The sequence below is a fragment of the Scyliorhinus canicula genome, chromosome 21, assembly GCF_902713615.1.
Source record: "Scyliorhinus canicula chromosome 21, sScyCan1.1, whole genome shotgun sequence".
Classification (NCBI taxonomy): domain Eukaryota; kingdom Metazoa; phylum Chordata; class Chondrichthyes; order Carcharhiniformes; family Scyliorhinidae; genus Scyliorhinus; species Scyliorhinus canicula.
Genome location: NC_052166.1, coordinates 66,444,410 through 66,465,028, shown reverse-complemented (window position 1 = coordinate 66,465,028; position 20,619 = coordinate 66,444,410). Strand labels below are relative to the sequence as shown.

The 20,619-nt window shown below is 46.9% G+C and overlaps 1 protein-coding gene across 5 annotated transcripts in view; it reads right to left on the bottom strand.

Moving 5' to 3' along the window:
• The window catches only part of sptan1 (spectrin alpha, non-erythrocytic 1), a 125,247-nt gene that overhangs the window by 14,551 nt on the left and 90,077 nt on the right, over window positions 1-20,619 (bottom strand). For all 5 annotated transcript variants that reach the window (XM_038782416.1, XM_038782418.1, XM_038782415.1 and 2 more), the window contains 8 exons: window positions 20,460-20,564; window positions 16,810-17,018; window positions 16,486-16,606; window positions 15,511-15,632; window positions 13,856-13,988; window positions 7,782-7,880; window positions 2,707-2,866; window positions 995-1,071 (listed from right to left, as the gene is read on the bottom strand). In XM_038782416.1, the coding sequence (XP_038638344.1) occupies window positions 995-1,071; window positions 2,707-2,866; window positions 7,782-7,880; window positions 13,856-13,988; window positions 15,511-15,632; window positions 16,486-16,606; window positions 16,810-17,018; window positions 20,460-20,564 (1,026 nt within the window). The remainder of the gene's footprint in view (window positions 1-994; window positions 1,072-2,706; window positions 2,867-7,781; window positions 7,881-13,855; window positions 13,989-15,510; window positions 15,633-16,485; window positions 16,607-16,809; window positions 17,019-20,459; window positions 20,565-20,619) is intronic.

The window sequence follows — 20,619 nt, the reverse complement described above, 5'->3', positions numbered from 1 at the left end:
GTGGAGGCACACAATAAGGTTCTTACACTTGAAAGAACACATTGCCTGGCGAGGGAACCTGCCATCACGTTGGCAAATTCCTGTGCATGGTGTGACATCCATCCTGCTGGTTCAGGAGAGGGTAACCGGACGGGGTGTGTCCCTGAGCCCAGTCCCTCTAAAACTGAGAGGAGAGCTCCCGACAGTGTTGGAAAATTGGCTGCCATGCTTTGGTAATCCTAAATTGGAGATTGGTTGCATCAGATTCGATGGAGCACAACGTATCTGGTCTTTGGCCACCCATCGCTGGTCCCTTGTGTCCTGTCCTCTCGATGCATAGCGTGAGGGTTTGGAAATGATCGAGTCCGCCAGGTTGTTTGTTCTCCCCTGGCTGGGGCCTAGGTTGTGGACCACCTGTCTGAGAGCCTGGTGGCAGTGATAGTGTCTCGTGCTTCGATCATTGGAATCCTTAGGAGATTCTGAAGAAAGCACGCTGATCTGCCTTGCCCTCAGTCTTCTTGTGTAACATGGAGGATGTCCTTATCCTGCAAATTACCCTGTGGTTCTTCTGTAATCCTGGACGTTGCTCTCTGTTGCCATGTTGTTGATGTTTTGTTGCTGCCTTTTTCCTGCAGGGAGGTGTGAAATGTGGGCATGGTACCCTATATTGTTGATTATCCTGATCTTGCAGAATCCTATTGAGTTAATTATGTGGAATGTGATTTGTGCCTGTCCCCCCCGCCTTTTTTTAGCTATTGGGAGGATGGGTGGGGCTGGGGCGAGGGAGAGCGGTTGGGTTGGTAGGGTTAGTTCAGTTTGTTGGGTTGGTAGGGCGGCTGGGTTAGTTCAGTCCTCACTTAGATTGAGGATCTCCCCACCCCCAGTTGCAGATAATCTGTTTCAGGCTTCTTTTTGACATTAATTATTTATTTAGTTTCTTTTTAAGTTATGAATTTAAGAAAATTTGTCTGGCTAGTCCAGTGACAATACCTCCCCCATGAAGGAAGCTGGTTACCTGTTTCGTGAGCAACGTTTGTACGGAGGAGAGATCACGCCCATAATCATCTGTCTTCAAACTGTTCTCTTTCTCACCTAAGGGAGAGAGACTAAAAATCACATTTATGGCTGAAGGCATGTAAACCGATTCCCACGAGCAACTATTCCAAATTTCTGTCACTCCAACATTGGTGACAACTTTGGCTACCTAGGTCTTATGCTCTGGAATTCTCTCACAAACCTCCCCATCTTTCTCTTTTCTTGCGGCATGGGGTGGCTTGAATGGAAAATCCAATTGACGAGCAGTGGAAATAGAGAATCCCGCCACCAACGAATGTCAGTCCGCCAAGAAATATACAGCTGGGGACTAGAGAATACCACCCCATATGCTAGCAAAAGGACGTTGGTATCTTTGCTTTAATCGAGTAGAAAACCACTTTCAAATCACTTAAATAACAGTCTCTTGCAATAAGAGTCAAGTGTCATAAATGTCAATGACGAGGCATCTCTATTAACTGAGAAACTAAATAGTGACAGAACACCAAGTTTCTGGTGTCACATATCGGTGGGGTATTCAAAGATTAGATGCTATCTTAGGGGATCAAAGTACTTTGGCAGTGTTGATGTGGTTCAATTAATGGAGCTAAATTGTGGGTTCAAGACCACTTCAGTCCCTTGAGCCTATTCCATTATTAATCAAAATCATGGCTGACCTGTACCGTACATCCATTTATCTACCTTGGTTCTGTAACCCATCATACCTTTACCAAATCACAAATTACATAAAAGTACAATTTTTCAAGGGGATGTGAAAGATGTTGCATTGATAGAGTAGCAAGGAGCTGGCCAAAGTTTCTCTCTCGACCAAAGCAAGTAACAGATTAGTTAGTCATTGCTTATATAAATTGACCATCACATCTGCCTACATAACAGTGACAATATTGGTTGTTAAGAGCTTTGGGATTTCCTGAGGATGTTAAAGAAACTATATAATGCATGTTTATCCTTTAATTAAAATTAATCTAATTTAATAATACAAATAATAATACAAATAACACAATGTGTTATCTATGTGACACCTTTAAAATGGTAAACATCCCAAAACAAATTTGAAATGTTCAAATTGAACATGGTGGTTAAGGATTGCCAGGAACAGTATAGCTCCTAGTAATTTATATATTGGTGAAAAAAGACAAAGCTTTTTGTCTTGTTCTCATCCGGCAATTCGCAAGAATAACAGATTGGAAAGAGAACAACAATTTGTACTGCATGGGAAGAGTACTAATTGGCAGCAGGTGGGCTCTGATTGGTAGAGGCGTTGCAATGGAGAATGCACCAGTTAACTTCTAGTTAACTGCCAAGTTTTGTTTAACTGATAGTTAACTGCTAAGGTTTAAATTTAAACAAAGCTTGTCTTTTTTGTATTCATGGCAATGCCTCGGACAGAGTCCACTTGCGAACCAATCATTACTCTTCTCATGCAGTATAAATTGTTGTTGTTCTTACAATTTGGTATTCTTGCGAATTGTCCTAATGCGTGCAGGATGAAAAGCTTCAACAACTGTCTTTTTCCAGCAACACTCAGGCTCTGTACTATTAAATGACAATTTATGTATAACATTGAAAATATGTTTATTGTTTCCACATGAGTTTTGGTTTAATTGATCAAGTGCACAATCACAATAGTAAGCTTTTGATGATCTATCCACTCAGGATTGCCCAGAAACATACCAATCCATGACTCAACTACATCTGCCTTCCAGTTAAACTGCAAGAATGCAGAGTTCTCATCCAGCTTTGCCTTCCTCTGAGCAGCCGCCTTCTCCAACTCTGTCACTTTCGCTCGCAATCCCTTCATCTTTGCAGCAATATTCTCTACATAATGATTGTTCTGTTGGTGATATTGAACAATATAGGTTATTGCTTTGCAGTATACACACTAATTAATGCACAAGGTTTACAAGCTCCAATAAGTAATTTCAAGAGTGGTGATAATTCAAAACATATTGGTAAACGCTTTCTAATTTGTGTCTTGAAAATAAAAAAGGGAAGCATTGAATTATTCGGAAATCATGGTCACGGTTTGAAGAGCATCTGAATCAATCTTGGAATCTAGGGGTATTTAATGCAACAATGTGGTACGGGAGGAATAGGAATTAAACAAAAAGAGAGAAAAATCCTTTGTACTGTAAGTCAATATTGAATGGCTCAGTTTATTCAGCAGGTGCTAAGACCCTCAGGCTCAACGTCCAAAGTTCAGTCCCGATGTGATTTTAGGGAGTACTACAATTAATGGGTGCCATGGGTTAAGATGCTCAGGGTTCCCACCCCCAGCTGCTTCTGCCGAAGTCTGTACGGCTGCTGTGTGAGGACACAATTTAGCTGTGTTGCCCCTATTACTATCACCTGCCAACGTGCCCAGTCAAGACTTGCGCATAAACCATCGACGTTGGGGCAGACGGATTATCAGAGGGCCACTAGCACCCATGGAACTGCACTCACCAAGTCGTCAATACCTTCTGGGGTGAAATGGTTAAAAAGGGAGATGAATTCAATTACTCGTATATTAAAAACATCCGTTTCAACAAAGCCATAAATCAGGGGCTGAATTCTCCGCCATGATCTGCCACTAGCGGAATTTCCAATGCTGCAGACCGCCCCCCCACCCCCCCTCCCGCTGGTGTCAGGATCGAGGTTCTCGCCCTGTGCCAGCGGGAAGGTGCAAATGAGTCATTAAGACCCATTTGCATCCAATTAACGGGCCGGGCACCATATTCTACAGGCTCTTATGATTCTCCGGTCCTCTGGGCCGGGAATCACGTGGGCATGAATTGACACTGGTCTTGACAAGCGTGTGCCTGACGTGGTGGACCTCGTGGTGGCCCGGGGGGAGTATCCCCCAAATTCCATTGAAGGGCCACCCTCCCTCCCGTAATGCAAGACTTGCCCACCCCATGCCCTCCAGACCCCGCCATCAGAGACACCCTCATTAAAAGAGACCCCCCCCCAACCTCCTCTTAGGCCCCCTAAATTGAGACCCCCACTAAGAGACCCCAGAACAGAGAGACTCCTGTCTGGAATCCTCCCCCCCCCCCCCAAAAGACAGACCCCTATCAGGAAGTCCTCCCAGAAGACAGACTACAGTCTGGAAGCTAGAGAGCAGTCCAGACAGAGGCAGTGAAAAAAATCACTGCTTTAACCCTCAATTGGGTCAGGCACAAGAAGCAGCAGCTGCCACTTCAAAGTCACACAACCATGAGGGCGATGAATTGAACAATGCTGACAGCTGGGTGTGTGAGGTGGAAGCTGCCAATCACAGCCTAGTAAAATCACTATCAATGAGAAATTAATGAAAGGTTTGCTGATCAAAAGATCTGAAGGGGTTTAAACCCAGCTGAATGGTTTTCTCTTTCCAGGAATTGACATCCGCTCCCACGAGACCCACCCCACTGACAGCGGCGTGACTCGGAGTCAGCACCCGGAATAATAAAAACCATTGACGTCGACCAAAATGCCAGCCCCCATATTTTCCTCCGCAATGCGGGCTGAACACCATTGTCATACTGCATCACCCTGGACATGGTGGCCCTGGATGTCTCTTTCGCTGAAACCCACACATAATATTACCTGGCGCTGGTTCCTTTCCTGGTGCACACACCCACCCTCTGGTTGCAATGGTTGTCGTATTGTCCCCAGTGCTGGGGCCCAACCCAATGGGTGTTGGTCATTGTGTCCATGACATTGCCTCCCGCAGTGCTCAGGCATCACATTCTGATTGGGATGCTAGGCAATAACCCCCACATGCTACATGGCACATCTACCCACTGGGATCCACCTAGGAGATGTGAAGTGCTCACTTAACGGCGACTGCCAATTTCCAATCAACAAGAGCCTTCAGTCGCGCAGCCTGTAGCCTCCGCGGTTAGTGGGAGTTATGGGTGGTCGTTGGAGCAAGCGGGCTGGGGTTGCCTCCAGAACAGGACCACACGATCTAGGAGTCAGCATAGCAGACCTACGGGTGCGGAAACACCAATCTCCTCCACCCCCTGCCCCCAGCCCACCCCCTCCGAGCACTGGGGCGGCAACCCCATGGCCTGCAGGCTCATTGCCCGTGAGTGAAGATGGCTACTCGTGTCCCGGCAGCAACCCTTCCACTAGATTCATGTTCTTTTAAAAAGGAGTACTAATCGGCGCCCATGTGACCACTTGCTGAGGAGGCCGTTAGATCACGGGAGGCTGTTAGATAGGGGGCCAGTCCCGTTATTTGTATGGAGATTGGGGTTAAGTGGTGATTATTGGTTTCTCATTACGCTAAGGCAGGATCCTGATTTCACCAACAGGAGGGGGCCAGTTAGATCGCAAACAGATCAGCACCCGACGCGGTTCTTGCATTTTGGCCCCGCGATTTAATAACCTCGTTGAACTCTCGCTTAAGTCAACGCTGCCATCAAATCGCGCCGTTGTATTATATGAAATTAAAATCTCCTGAATTAAAAATATAAATAAAATGTTTTTTTTTCAGTAATACTCAACAAAATGTTTAATGTTTACAACAGGATATCTCGTGCTGTTGTAGCTATGTTACTCACTTCACATTCAGGAATCATGTGTTTGCCTAGGCAGTAAAATGCGAGTGCCATAATAGCTATTTCAGGATGGAAGGCTACACAGCTGATCCTGTTCTAGCCCGTATATGCAAAAGGAATCACTGAAAGCAACAAATAAGGACCCCATGAAGCTTTCCCCTTTCTTCCCCAAGATTGCCCCAATTCTTTTTTTAATAGGGTAATGATGGGGCGGCACAGTGGAGCAGTGATTAGCACTGCTGCCTACGGCGCTGAGGACCCGGGTTCGATCCCGGCCCTGGGTCACCGTCTGTGTGGAGTTTGAACATTCTCCCCATGTCTGCGTGGATCTCACCCCCACAACCCAAAGATGTGCCGAGTAGGTGGATTGGCCACGCTAAATTGCCCCTTAATTGGAAAAAAAAAATTGGGTACTCTTAAATTTAAAAAAAAGATATGGATGATACAGACAAGACTACAGTTAATAACCTAGTCCTTGTCCTAAAATAGCAGGTGGTTTCTTTTTGAATTACTGCCACCCTCGTGGGTTTCCCATACACTATTCAGTAGGTTTGTTACTCCAACTCTGTTGAAAAGTAGCAAATTCAGCATAAATTGAAAATCACACTCAAGGCATTTTTGACCCTGATGGTTAGTTCCTTACTGAAAAAGTTTAGCAAGTAACTGGGCAATCACCACAAAATATTTAGTTCTGCAAACAGGAAATGTATTAACACTGGAGATAATGTTCACCAAGTTTAAACATATTTACAGTATTCGCTTGTGTTTTATAGTCTGCACACCTGGTGTTATTTTTTTCAGCAATACTCAACAAAATGTTTTGAATGTTTATAACAGGATATCTCGTGTCGTAGCCTATGTACTCGCTTCACCTTCTGGGTTCAGGTTTGAGTCAGAACACTCTCGGACTCTCAAATCAGTAAATCTCACGCAATTGATTAGTCAGTTTTTGACTAAGCTGCAACGTTAATATCTTGCACAGGCACCCATACCCCAGTGAGAGTCAGTGTGTGTTGCACCCGTACCCCAATGAGAGTCACTTTTGCTGGAATATGGTGTGAGATTTGCCAGGCGTGGGATTTTTCAATATTGAAAGTACCTGAAGTACCTTCAGAGTAATGGGATTTTGTGTATTGCAGTTTGAATCTTCTGGACAAAATGAAAACTGCTTAATCTGGATGGGGATGTACGGCTGACCCATCTTCACCCCAGGCAAGAACTCTGTCTTTTTAGGGCAGCACGGTGGCACAGTGGTTAGCATTGCTGCCTACGGCACTGAGGACCTGGGTTCGAATCCCGGCCCTGGGTCACAGTCCGTGTGGAGTTTGCACATTCTCCCCGTGTCTGCATGGATTTCGCCCCCACAACCCAAAAAGATGTGCAGGTTAGGTGACTTGGCCATGCTAAATTGCTCCTTAATTAGAAAAAATTATTGGGTACTCTAAATTTATTTAAAAAAAAGAACTCTGTCTTTTTCAATAGGTGGAGAGCGGGACTGCACTGGTGAAAGAGTTTGAAAAGTGTGTGTGTCTGATTTTGACGAGAAGATTACAGTCTGGGCAAGAAGCTACAGTTAATGATCAAGGACTGGGCCTGAATCTCATCCAGAGTTCACTCACACCCTGCCCGTGTTTGATTTTATTAAAAGAGAATTGTGCATGCCAACTTGGATTTAAAAATATAACTTATCATTGACTAGCTGGCATCTTTTTGTTTTGCTGATTATCGATCGTGCGTCTCTCGATTGAATGTCGTATCATTTCTAACAGACAGAGGCCGATGTGGCCCTGCCTGTCGATTTTATTTTGCTGCCAGTATCTGTGAATGGAGTGTGTGGTTGTGGGGGTAGACAGTACCCCTCTTTGCCCAGGCTTCTTACCAATGACAGGTTGACAAAAAAGGTTTTCATTAAAATGTAACTGGTACCTGAGCGTAAAAAAAAATTTTGCACAGGCACGCAGTTTTAAGTAATTAAAACAATGATGGGGTGCAGGGTTTCAAAAGAGTAAATCTTAGCATGGATCCTTTCAGCAAAGAAAATCTGGTTTGGCTCAATCTTTGGGTTGCTAAGAGGGGGAAAAGAGTCAAAAGAAAAATGGTTAAAAATTCCAGAAATAAAAAATGTTTTGTTAATCATGTGTTGTTACATTACAGCACTCTAGGCAACCACAGAAAATAACGGCAAGAACATACAAAACAATATTTTTATAAGTCTCTCACCTTCTTTATCAGTTCCTCTCCATTAGCACAAACATCATGTACTCGATCACGGTGAACAGTGAAATCAGTTTCAAATGCTTCATGTTTTTTCAGCAATCCCTGCAGAAAGTAAAAAGAAACGAGACCTAGTTCAGCATATTTCAAAGACAAACATTATAGTCACGTAGGTGCTTTACTTCCTCTACTTTCATACTTTAAAAAAAAAAATTGAGTCACAAGCTACCATAAGAAACATATTCAACAGGATAAACACCAGGATAATGGGCTGTTCCATTTTGACTTCAATGGAAATGTCTAATGGGTGGCTGATACAGCATAACCTGCTTTTCACACCATCACAAGGTCAAAATTAATCCCCCCCACCCACAAGTCAAAAAGTGATACTGATTAGATTCTACCTATTCTCTTACATGCCCATTTCCAACAAAACAACAAAATTGTCCCAGAGAAACAGTAAAGACTTGAGGGAGGGGGAAGGAAACCAAGACAAACATTCCACATCTATCCGTAGTCTGGTTCCACCATCCCATCCACCGCACCCTGACTCAAGGAGAGAAGTTAGCCACGGCTTCCATACTCTCATGGGCGGCACGTTAGCAGCGGTTCACACTGTTGCTTCACAGTGGCAGGGACCCAAGTTTGAGACCCGGCTTGGGTCACTGGCTGAGCGGAGTCTGCACATTCTCCCGGTGTCTGCGTGGGTTTCCTCCGGGTGCCCTGGTTTCCTCCCACATGTCCCGAAAGATGTGCTTGTGAGGTGAATTGGGGACACTGAATTCTCGGTACCCGAACAGGTGGCAGATGGGATTTTTAGTGTTAATGTAAGCCTACTTGTGATAATAATAAAGATTATTATACAAATACAAAATATACGTGCAAACACACTCATCTGACAAACCTCCAGCTCTGGACAGCCTCCAATGCCAATATATCTTTCCTTAGACGAATTCCCACCCATAATTCAGAAAGTTGTGTTAATAGTCTCATCCAAGGAGGATAAAATCTAAGCTGATACTTTTGGAGTAGAGCACTGAGGTGGTGGAGTAGTGAGCCGCTGTGTTAGAGGTACTTCTTCAGATTAAGTAGAGCCTCTGTTCTAGTGAATGGTGAAGATCTTAAACCACTATTCATTGTTACCTACACAATGACTACACTTCAAAAAGTGATTCATTGTTTGCAAAGTTTTTAAGGATATTTGGGGAAAATGATCAGAATGCTCATCTGTCTTTCCTCAAAGCCAGAAGATGGTGCCTAGCAGCAAGAATCCCATGTAAAAACATTAGAACACTACCAGATGCTGCATCACATTGGTGCTCAAACACACTGCCAGAAGCAAAGCGACATTAATTTCTGCTATCAATCATGCTGACAGGGAGAGATGGCGAGAACAGATAGGTACATTCCTATGCTCTGCTCTATTGCCCACATTCTTACCTATAAAATTGAAAATGGAACATTGAAATGCGATGCCAAGGATGCATCATCTGCTAATCTTTTTTTTAAAATTTAGAGTACCCAATTCATTTTTTCCAATTCAGGGGCAATTTAGTGTGGCCAATCCACCTACCCTGCACATCTTTGGGTTGTGGGGGTGAGACCCACGCAGACACGGGGAGAATGTGCAAACTCCACACGGACAGTGACCCAGAGCCAGGATCAAACCTGGGGCCTCAGCGCCTTGAGGCAGCAATGCTAACCACTGCGCCACCGTGCTGCCCTGTCATCTGCTAATCTTAAGTAATCCTGATGTAATATCATCTTTTGGGAATCCCCAAGTTGTGGATGTATTACTTACTTACACATGCTTCGGACTGTTGCCATACTAAACAGATCAGTTAACTAGTAAAGGCCTCATATACAGTGACTATCACGTTGGACTATGTTGCCAGAACACCGGGTATGTACAGGTTCACAGAAGGTTCACCATACAAATACCTGGAATATGTGGGTTATCTTGTAAAGGAAAGGATGGACATGCTACGCCTGTATCCACTGGAGGCAAAAAGAGTAAAAGGCGACCCAACTGAAACACAAGAATCCTGAGAGGTCTTGCCAGGGTGGATGTGGAGAGTGGATGTTTCCTTTTGTGGGAGAATCTGGAACTAGGGATCACGGTTTAAAAATAAGGGGTCATGCATTTGAAACGGAGGTGAGGTGAATTTTCTTTCTCCAAGAGGGTTTCTTCCCGAAAAGGCAGTGGAAGCAGTGTCTTCTGAATATTTTTGAGGCAGAGATAGATAGATGCTTGGTAAGCAAGGGGTGAAAGGTATCGGGATGTAGATTTGAGGTTACTTTCAGATCAGCCATGATCATATTAAATGGCGAATCTGGCTTGAGGAGGAGACTGGTCTGCTCCTGCTCCTTGCTCATATGTATGTCTCATTAAGCCAGAAGCAGGTAAACTTGCAGGTTTCATGCGGCGCATGCTGGGCCGGATTCCAGACTTGGAGACGGGGGGCCTGATAATTGGGGGGGGGGGGGGGGGGGGGGGGGGGGGGGTTCCAAAACGGTGCTGGATCCGGCACTGGATTGATCCATATCCAGGACGGGTAGGAGGCCAGTGGCGGCCAAGGTGCTGAGGGGTTTATGGACCCGATAGGAGGGGTTGACCCATGGAGGTTTGCGAGACCGAGGGCCAGGGAATTTTCATTCTTCTCCCATGTGCATAAGGCCTATTCCCGGATTGATTTTTTTGTTAGGAGTAGGGCGCTGATTGAGAGAGTGGAGGATACGGAGTACTCGGCGATAGCCATTTCTGATCATGCCCCACATTGAGTGGACCTCGAGCTGGGGGAGGAGAGAGACCAGCGCCCGCTTTGGCGCTTAGAGGTGGGGTTGCTGGCGGACGAGGAGGTGGGCGGGCGGGTCCAAGGATGTATTGAGAGGTACCTGGAGGCCAATGACAACGGGGAGGTCCGAGTGGGGACGGTCTGGGGCGCTAAAGGCGGTGGTTAGAGGAGAGTTGATCTCTATTCGGGCCCACAGGGAGAGGAGAGAGCAGAGAGAGGGAGAGGTTGGTGGGGGAGATGGCGAGGGTGGACAGGAGGTACGCGGAGGCTCCGGAGGAGGGATTGCTTAGGGAGCGGCGTTGTCTCCAGGCCGAATTTGACCTATTGACCACCAGGAAGGCGGAAGTTCAGTGGAGGAAGGCACAGGGAGCGGTGTAGGACTATGGGGAAAAGGCGAGCCGGATGCTGGCGCACCAGCTTCGGATGCGGGATGCGGCTAGGGAGATCGGTGGAGTTAAGGATAGGGGAGGGAATGTGGTGCGAAGTGGGGTAGGCATCAATGGGGTCTTCAGGGACTTCTATGAGGAACTGTATCGGTCCGAACTCCCACTGGAGGAAGGGGGGGATTGGGCGTTTTCTGGACCGGCTGAGATTCCCGAGGGTGGAGGAGGGACAGGTGGAGGGACTGGGGGCGCCGGTTGGGCTGGAGGAGTTGGTCAAAGGGATAGGGAGCATGCAGCCGGGGAAGGCGCCGGGGCCGGATGGGTTCCCGGTTGAATTCTATAAGATGTATGCAGACCTGCTGGGCCCTCTGTTGGTTAGGACCTTCAACGAGGCAAGGGAAGGAGGGGCTTTGCCTCCGATGATGTCTCGGGCGCCGATTTCCTTGATCCTTAAGCGGGACAAGGATCCCCTGCAGTGTGGGTCATACAGGCCGATCTCACTCTTAAATGTAGACGGCAAGTTGTTGGCGAAGATTTTAGCCACGAGGATAGGGGACTGTGTGCCGCAGGTTATTCACGAGGATCAAACGGGGTTCGTGAAAGGGAGGCAGTTGAATACTAACATACGGAGGCTTTTGAATGTTATAATGATGCCGGCGGTAGAAGGGGAGGCGGAGATAGTGGTGGCGATGGACGCGGAGAAGGCCTTTGATAGGGTAGAGTCGGGGTACTTGTGGGAGGTGCTGGAAAGGTTCGGGTTTGGGGAGGGGTTTGTCAGGTGGGTGAGGCTGTTATATAGGAGGCCCCGGTGGCGAGTGAGGCCACGAATAGGAGGAGGTCGGAGTATTTTCGGCTATACCGAGGGGCGAGGCAGGGGTGTCCCTTGTCCCCCCTGCTTTTTGCGTTGGCAATAGAACCCCTGGCCATGGCGTTCAGGGAGTCGAGGAACTGGAGGGGGCTGGTGCGGGGTGGGGAGGAGCACCGAGTGTCGCTCTATGCGGATGACTTGTATCTGGCGGACCCGGTGGGGGGGATGCTGGAGGTAATGAGGATTATCAGGGAGTTTGGGGATTTCTCAGGGTACAAGCTCAACATGGGGAAGAGCGAGCTGTTCGTTGTTCACCCAGGGGACCAGGAGGGGGGCTTGGTAAGCTCCCATTAAAAAGGGCGGAGAGAAGCTTCAGGTACTTGGGGGTCCAGGTGGCCAGGAGCTGGGGGGCCTTGCACAAGCTTAACCTCACGTTGCTGGTGGAGCAAATGGAGGAGTTCAAGAGGTGGGACATGCTGCCACTGTCTCTGGCGGGTTGGGCGCAGTCAGTCAAGATGAGGGTGCTCCCAAGATTTCTGTTCCTGTTCCAGTGCCTCCCCATCCTTATCCCGAAGGCATTCTTCAGGCGGGTTAATAGGAGCATTACGGGGTTTGTGTGGGCGCACGGGATCCCAAGGGTGAGAAGGGTGTTCCTGGAGCGGGGCAGGGATGGGGATTGGGGGGGGGGGGGGCTGGCGCTGCCCAACCTCTGTGGGTATTACTTGGCTGCCAACGCAGCGATGGTGCGCAAGTGGGTGATGGAGGGGGAAGGGGCAGCATGGAAGAGGATGGAGGGGGCGTCCTGTGTGGGCACGAGCCTGAAGGCGCTGGTGACGGCGCCGCTGCCGCTCCCTCCAATGAGGTATACCACGAGCCCCATGGTGGCGGATACCCTCAACATTTGGGGGCAACGGAGACGGCACAGGGGGAAGGTGGGGGCTTCGGTGAGGTCCCCGATACGTGAGAACCACCGGTTTGTCCCGGGGAGAATTGACGGCGGGTTCCTGAGTTGGCACAGGTCAGGTATTAGGAAGATGGGGGACCTGTTTGTGGACGGGAAGTTTGTGAACCTGGGTGAGTTGGAGGAGGAGAAGTTCGGGCTCCCCCCGGGGAACACCTTCAGATATATGCAGGTAAGGACGTTTGTCAGGCGGCAAATGGCAGAGTTCCCACTGTTGCCGCCGCGCGGGGTCCAGGACAGGGTGCTCTCAGGGTGTGCGTTGGAGGGGGGAGGATCTCGGCAACGTACCAAGTGATGCAGGTGGAGGAGCTGAAGGGTAAATGGGAGGAGGAGCTGGGTGAGGAGATCGAGGAGGGGACATGGGGGGACGCCCTGGGGAGATTGAACTCCTCTTCTTGCACGAGGCTCAGCCTCATACAATTTAAGGTGCTGCATAGGGCTCACATGACCGGGACGAGAATGAGCCGGTTTTTTGGGAGTGAGGACAGGTGTGTTAGGTGCTCAGGGAGCCCAGCAAACCATGCCCATATGTTCTGGGCATGCCCAGCGCTGGAGGAATTTTGGAAGGGCGTAGCAAGGACGGTGTCGAGGGTGGTAAGATCCAGGGTCAAACAGGGCTGGGGGCTCGCAATATTTGGGGTTGCAGAGGAGCCGGGAGTGCAGGAGGCGAAAGAGGCCGGTATTCTGGCCTTTGCGTCCCTGGTAGCCCGGCGGAGGATTCTTCTTCAGTGGAAGGATGCGCGGCCCCCGGGCGTGGAGGCCTGGATCTCGGATATGGCGGGGTTCATTAAATTGGAGAGGGTGAAATTTGCCCTAAGGGGATCGGTGCAGGGGTTCTTCAGGAGGTTGCAACCATTCGTAGATCTCCTGGCAGAACGGTAGGAAAAAGGCCAGCAGCAGCAGCAACCCGGGGGGGGGGGGGTTTGTTTCCTCTTTTCTTTTTGTATTTTGTTATTGATATTTTGTGAAAATTTGAATAAAAATTATTTTTTAAAAAAGTGTATTGGAACTGGCATCACTAACAATAGGAGAGCACCTCAGCTTAAAATCTAAATTAGATGTTCAATGGCTGAGGAAATTGATAGGTTTTCCATAGTGCCCATCCCAGTCTTTTATAAACCAATGACGCTGACCTGCACTGCAGCAAGTGTGTCTCCATAATCCTCACTGGCCACCAGATTCAGTTTCTCATTGATCCAGGCCTCCTCCTCCTCAACATTTGCCACAAACTGCTGGTACTCCAAGGATTCCTCCAAACGCTGTCCTCTGCAACATAACACAAATTAGCATACCGATTAATTTCTGCAGGGAAAGTTAACTAAGCCCAGTCTCTGTTCTCTGAATCGACAACACCAACAGACTCGATGGGCTTAGTGGCCTAATTCTGCTCCATGTCTTATGGTCTGATCATTATCATACTGCTGTTTTTAGGAGTTACCTCAGCATAAATTGGCTGCCTTTCCAACCACATAACAGTTTTCTACCATATAACTGTGACTACACTTCATTGGTTGTGAAGCACCTGGTTGGAAAGTCCTGAGGTTGTTCAGGGTACTACAAAAATGCAAGTTATTTAAATCTTTCAGAGGAAAGTATTTAGCTGCGTGTTTCCTGACGCTCAGTGCCGAGAAACACATGGCTATTCAACACAACTCGGGTTGAAAAAGGGGCCTGAACGGGGATGCACGGTCAGTGTCGCACTTTTGTACAGTGGCATCCCGATGTCCGAGGCCCCCCACCCCAAATGGCATCGGCAACCTGACACCATCCATGATAGCTGGCAGTGCCAAGCCCTGGAGGCACCAGCAGTGCCAGGGCACCATCCTGCCCACAGATCGTGCAACTGGGAAACACCCACAAGTGCCGTTCCGTCTGGTCTCCGTTTGTGGGGTCCAGTGCTGAACTGCGCTCGCCCAAGGTCTCGGAGGTGAAGGGGCTGAATCCCAAAGCCTCAGGTATCTTGGAAATCTAAGTGAGGCTTACTGCCAAAAAGTGATCTCATCCATTGTGGGCAGGATTCACATAGCAACTCGTGAAATAGCATTGAATCTCATGAGGTGAGGCAAGCTGAGTGGATCCTGGGAGTGGGGTCTCCTGGCTTTCAACAGCCAAACTGCGCTACGGCAAGCTGCTTTTAAGGCGCAGCATGCCCGTTGGATTGCGCCCTTTGTGTTTGGACTTATCTGATTGGCTGTTTCTTCCACTAATAGTATTAAAATGCATGCCCGTCTTTCATTTCAAGTCTAATTTCCTACTTTACAATACTGGTTACACTTGAAAAATTAGTGATGTGTCTGTATTGCCCTTTGGGAGGTCCCAGAGTTGCAAAAGCTGGGCAGCACGGTGGCGCAGTGGGTTAGCCCTGCTGCCTCGCGGCGCCGAGGTCCCAGGTTCGATCCCGGCTCTGGGGTCAATGTCCATGTGGAGTTTGTACATTCTCCCAGCGTTTGCGTGGGTTTCGCCCCCACAACCCAAAGATGTGCAGGGTAGATGGATTGGCCACACTAAATTGCCCCTTAACTGGAAAACTGAATTGGGTACTCTAAATTATTTTTATTTATTTATTTATTTTTAAAAAGAGTTGCAAAAGGTACTGCATGAATAGAACTGCTTTCTTTCCTCTAACAAAGAACCTGGCCTGAAATGATGGTCGGTTAATTCCTCCCACAGATGCTGACCCATTTGCTGTGTGATTGCAGCGTTTTAGGCATTTTCCACCCCGCAACAGTAACATTACAATTTAGCAAAAGCTCAGCCCTGAAAGCCCTGTTGGATAAGCTGGACTGACCGAGCAGAAGCAAGTTCCTTCAGTTCCTTCCAGTGTGCCACAAACTGGGCCAGTCGCTGCTGGATTTCTTCCTTGCCAATCGTATTATCATCAGACAGCTTCTTTCCGGTCTCCAGTACAGACTATTGTAAAAAATAAAATCAACCATGAGCATCAACAATGAGAAACTAACTCTAACCAGGGATAGACTACGGTGCACAATGCCTATCTGTTCAAGTTTTAATTGTCTACTTTATACACAGCTCATTTAAGTGCTTGCACTTTGGTCACTTTTACACAAAAAAAAACAGCAAAAAGAGAAAATATTAATAGAGAGATTTCTCCCACAACATCCTCAAACAAAGAATAAAAAGGCCACTGATAATCTTACTTTGGAACATTTGACTTCAAACAGGTCTACTGTGAGCGGAACTGAAAACAGATTTAGTCTAAGAAACATTAACACAAAGTTTTGTAATGTTACCTCAGAAACGTACTGTAATTTATAACTTATAAAGACACACTTTGTAAATGCCTGTTTTGGCATGTATGCTGGGCCTATGTTTTTGAGGGTTCTGCCACATAACAATAGGAGACCCGTCAATGACTTGTAAGAAACCGCTTTACTTTATGTCTCTGCTTTACCAACTCTGAGATCTGAATGTTTTGACTTGCTATGTAAAAAGATTCATCATCCTTGAGCCTTGCTAAAATCACCAGATGTGGCCTAGATTCCCACATTTCATTCCAGGCCACCTTGGAAGTCGGCCAGACAATGAGCCAAATTGACTCCCTTTGTAAGAGACTCTAAACTGTGGATAGCCTACTGTCTACATGGGTTCGGTGAAGAACTGGATAAACGGCCATTATTGGTGTGCCTCTAGACCCATCAACCAGTGGCTTGGTACAGTAGAAATGCTACATCACTATTAACAAACCAAGGTCTTTTAGCTGAAGTTTTTGTCAATATGTACAATGATATCAGGCATCTCGAACCTGGATAGCTGGGTCATGTGCAGCCAACTCTGCTTCCAGGCGCTTGTGCTTCTTCCTCAAGTTCTGTACTCCAGTCAAATCCCGACCATAATCTTCAGAACTCACGAGCAATTTTTTCTCTCTGTTCAAATAAGAGCATCATTCCCATGTCAGATTTATAATATTGGATATCACTAGATCCCAACAAGTGTAGGATTCCAGATCCAACTCCACATTTGATTAATTCCAAGTTAGCACACACACTCCACTAATACCGACTTAGTACAATACTGCAACTTTTATTAGCCAGCTTTTCCAAATGGTAATTTTCTCTGCCCAACTCACTTTATCCAGGATTCCTCATCATCCAAATCACGGAAGAATTGATGAAGTCTATGTGAATCATTCAGATTAACACGGCGAGCAGTAGCCATCTCTTTAATTTTCCTAAATCGAACATTCACTGCATTACGCTTGTCCTTCACCTGGGTGGTATCGAAGGCATCGCTGGACATGAGACTATCAGCCTGGCCATTTAAGTCTTTCAGACGGTCCTGAAATGCAGTCAATTAATGAAGCAATTTAGAAAAGTATTTCTGTAACAAAGAAAGTAGATCCGAATGAGAGCTGCGCTTGTGCTTGCCTCAAATAGGTCTTTAATGAAGAAGGTATGTGTGCGCCCATGGGGGCACACTAAACATTATTTGTACTGAAATGTTTTGGAGTTCATAATGAATGCTAATGGCCTTCACCTTATAGGGGCTGGAATACAACAGAATGGAAGTTATGTCAGAATTATAGAAAGCTCTAGTTATAACCCTTCATAAATGTTATATTGGCCTTGAAGACCAATTCACCAGAATGTCAGAGGCTAAAAGGGCTAAATTATGAAGAAAGGTTGCACAAGGGAGTAAAGAAGATTATTGCGTGCTCCTGTTCCCCCCACTGTCCAAAGATGTGCAGGGTAGATGGATTGGCCTTGCTAAAATTGCCCCTTAGTGTCCAATAGGTGGAAGTATGGCGGTAGGTGGACCTTGGTACAATATTCTTTCAGAGGGTCGGTGCGGACCCGATGGGCTGAATAGCCTCCTTCTGCACTGTAGGGTTTCTATGATAGAAGCACTTCTTCACGGAGGTTCGGAGAAATTTGGAATGCTCTTCCTCACAAAAAAGGTGTTGAGTGTCAATGGTAAACTTCAAAACTGAGATCAGTAGATTTTATTAATCAAGGGTTACAAAACCAAGTTGGTTAATGGAGTTAACTGGTTAATGAGTTGGTTAATGGAGTTAACTGGTTAATGAGATCAACTGAATAGCAGAACAGGTTTGATGGGCTGAATGGCGTCCTCCTGATCTCATGTTCTCAATTTTTTGACCAACTGATAGAACTCAGGATTTCAGGTCTATCTTTTAGGAAAGTCACATTACCAAGAATCTCTCTGAAAAGCATTCTATTTGGATGTGACTGATGAGATTTCGCAATGCTTTACAAGTCTGTTGTGTTGAATTCAAAGCGCACAAGTTCCAAGTCTTGTATATTTAATCAACTCTTTCCAATCTACTTTGTGAGAAGCATAACGTGCAATGTATGCTGCTGAAAAAGTCTGAAAGACAATTCTTTTAAGAGGACTTTAAAAAAAAATAATTTTGTTTAGTCTCCTTTTTCACATTTTCTCCCACATTTACACCCACCAACAATAAACAATAATCAGTAACAAATGTGTCAATACCCATATCAATAACAACGATCCCATCCTCCCACCAAAACCCAAACATTAGCCCACATATTCACATAAACAATTAAGACACACAGCCCCCCCTCCCGCCCACCTAATGTTCAATGTTATCCAGTTCTTGAAAGTGCATAATGACTAATGCCCATGAATTGTAGAACCCCTCCGTCCTTCCCCTTAGTTCAAACTTAACCTTTTCAAGAGTCAAGAATTCCAACAAGACCCCTACCACGCCAGGGAATAGGGTGGAGAGGTTGCTCTCCAACCCATCAGGATCCGCCTTCTGGCGATCAACGAGGCGAAGCCTACAACATCTGCCTCTGCACCCGTTTCCAACCCTGGCTGGTCCGACACCCCAAATATGGCCTCCCAGGGCACCACTTTAGAAATTACCCTAAAAACATCCTTCCAGTAATTCTCCAGCTTTGGACAGGACCAAAACATATGAACGTGATTAGCGTCCCCTCCCCTGCAACATTCACACACATCTTCTACTCCTTCAATGAACCGGCTCATCTTCACCCTCGTGAGGTGTGCTCTGTATACCACCTTCAGCTGTATCAGCCCCAACCTCTCGCACGAGGTGGAGGCGTTCATTCTCCGGAGCACCTCACACCTGAACCCCTCCTACATATCTTCTCCCAACTCTTCCTCCCACTTTGTTTTGATCCCTTCCAGTGGTGCCTTCTCCTCTTCCAAAATAGTTCCATAAACTGCCGACACTACCCCCTTCTCCAGTCCCCCTGTCAGCAATGTGGAGGCATGCTCCACCGGGAAGCGCTGTATCTCCTTTCTGGCAAAATCTCGAACCTGCATGTATCTAAACATTTCCCCCTGCTCCAGCCCAAACTTCGCTTCCAGCTCCTTCAATCCTGCAAACCGACCTCTAAGAAAAATCTTTTAGTGTCTTAATCCCCTTCTCCTCCCATTTCCGAAAATTTCCATCCCACTTCCCTGGCTCAAATCTGTGGTTCCCCCAAATCGGCATTTCTCTTGACCCTACGGCCAACCCAAAGTGTTGGCAAAACTGCCTCCAAATTCTCAATGAAGCTTTTATTACCGGTCTCCCGGAGTATTTCCCCGGGGCCATCGGGAGTGGCGCTGTTGCTAGTGCTTTCAATCCCGACCACCTGCACCTCTATTCTGACCCACTGGGAATCAACCCCTCTGACCCAGCCCCGCACCTTCTCCACATTCGCCGCCCAGTAGTAATACATCAGGTTCGGAAGACCCAATCCTCCTGCCTGCCTTCCCCTCTGCAGCAGCACCTTTCTAACTCTGGCCACCTACCCTCCCCATATGAACGAAGTAATCCTTCCCTCAATCTCTTTGAAAAAAACCTTTGGCAGGAAAATCGGCAGGCATTGAAAAATAAACAGAAATCGCGGCAACACGTTCATTTTAACCGCCTGTACCCGACCCGCGAGTGAGAGGGAGACCATCCCACCTTGCCAGATCAGCTTTTACTCTCCCCACCAAACTGCAAATGTTGTACCTGCAGAGCCCCCTAAAGTGACTCCCTGCCCAAGGTATGGCAGCCCCCCCATCCCTGCCCCCACCCCCGGCCAAGAGACCACAACATACTCACTCTTGTCTAGATTTAGTTTGTACCTCGAGAAAGACCCAAACACTTGAAGCAGCTCCAATATTCCTCCTATCAACACACTCGGTTCCGACACGTATAACAGCAAGTTATCGGCATATAAGAACACCCTCTGCTCTATTCCCCCCCGCACTATTCCTTTCCATACCCCCGAATTTCTTAATGCGATGGCCAACAGCTCAATCGTGAGTTCAAACAGCTGGGGGACATAGGACATCCCTGCCTAGTCCCACGGAGAAGAGGACATTTTTGCAGCGCTATGGTGAAAAAACATTGGGATAGGATTGATTAGGAAGCACTTTAAAAGAGACAGTACAAGCAAAATGGGCTGAATGATCGCCTTTGCTGTATAGTTCTACGATTCTATGAATTGCAAAAAAAGTCAACGACTAGATGATTTTATCCTTTATTTTAAAATGTATGCGATTTCAAGGTAAAACATGCACTGCCCCAACGAGCTTTCTCATCCATTGCAGGTAGTGATGAATATCTCTGAGGCACAACAGTATCCTAACATAATACCTGAAGGCAAAAAGCCCAAGTGATCCATGAACAGTTTAGCTGCTGCGGGCGGCTCTTCCCTGGAGTCAGTCTCCACAGCAACAAACCTATTTCTCTTTTCTATAATTAGAGCCTTATAACAAACCCTTCATCATTACCTCATGAGCATTAATATCTGCTTCCAGAAGCTGGTGCTTCTTCAGTAGGTTATTCACAGACGCCAGGTCCTTGCCATAGTCCTCAGAGGCCAGGAGAGCTTCCACCTTGCAAAGAAATCAGAATCTGGCTTAGTGGCAACAATTTTTTTTTAAAAAATGA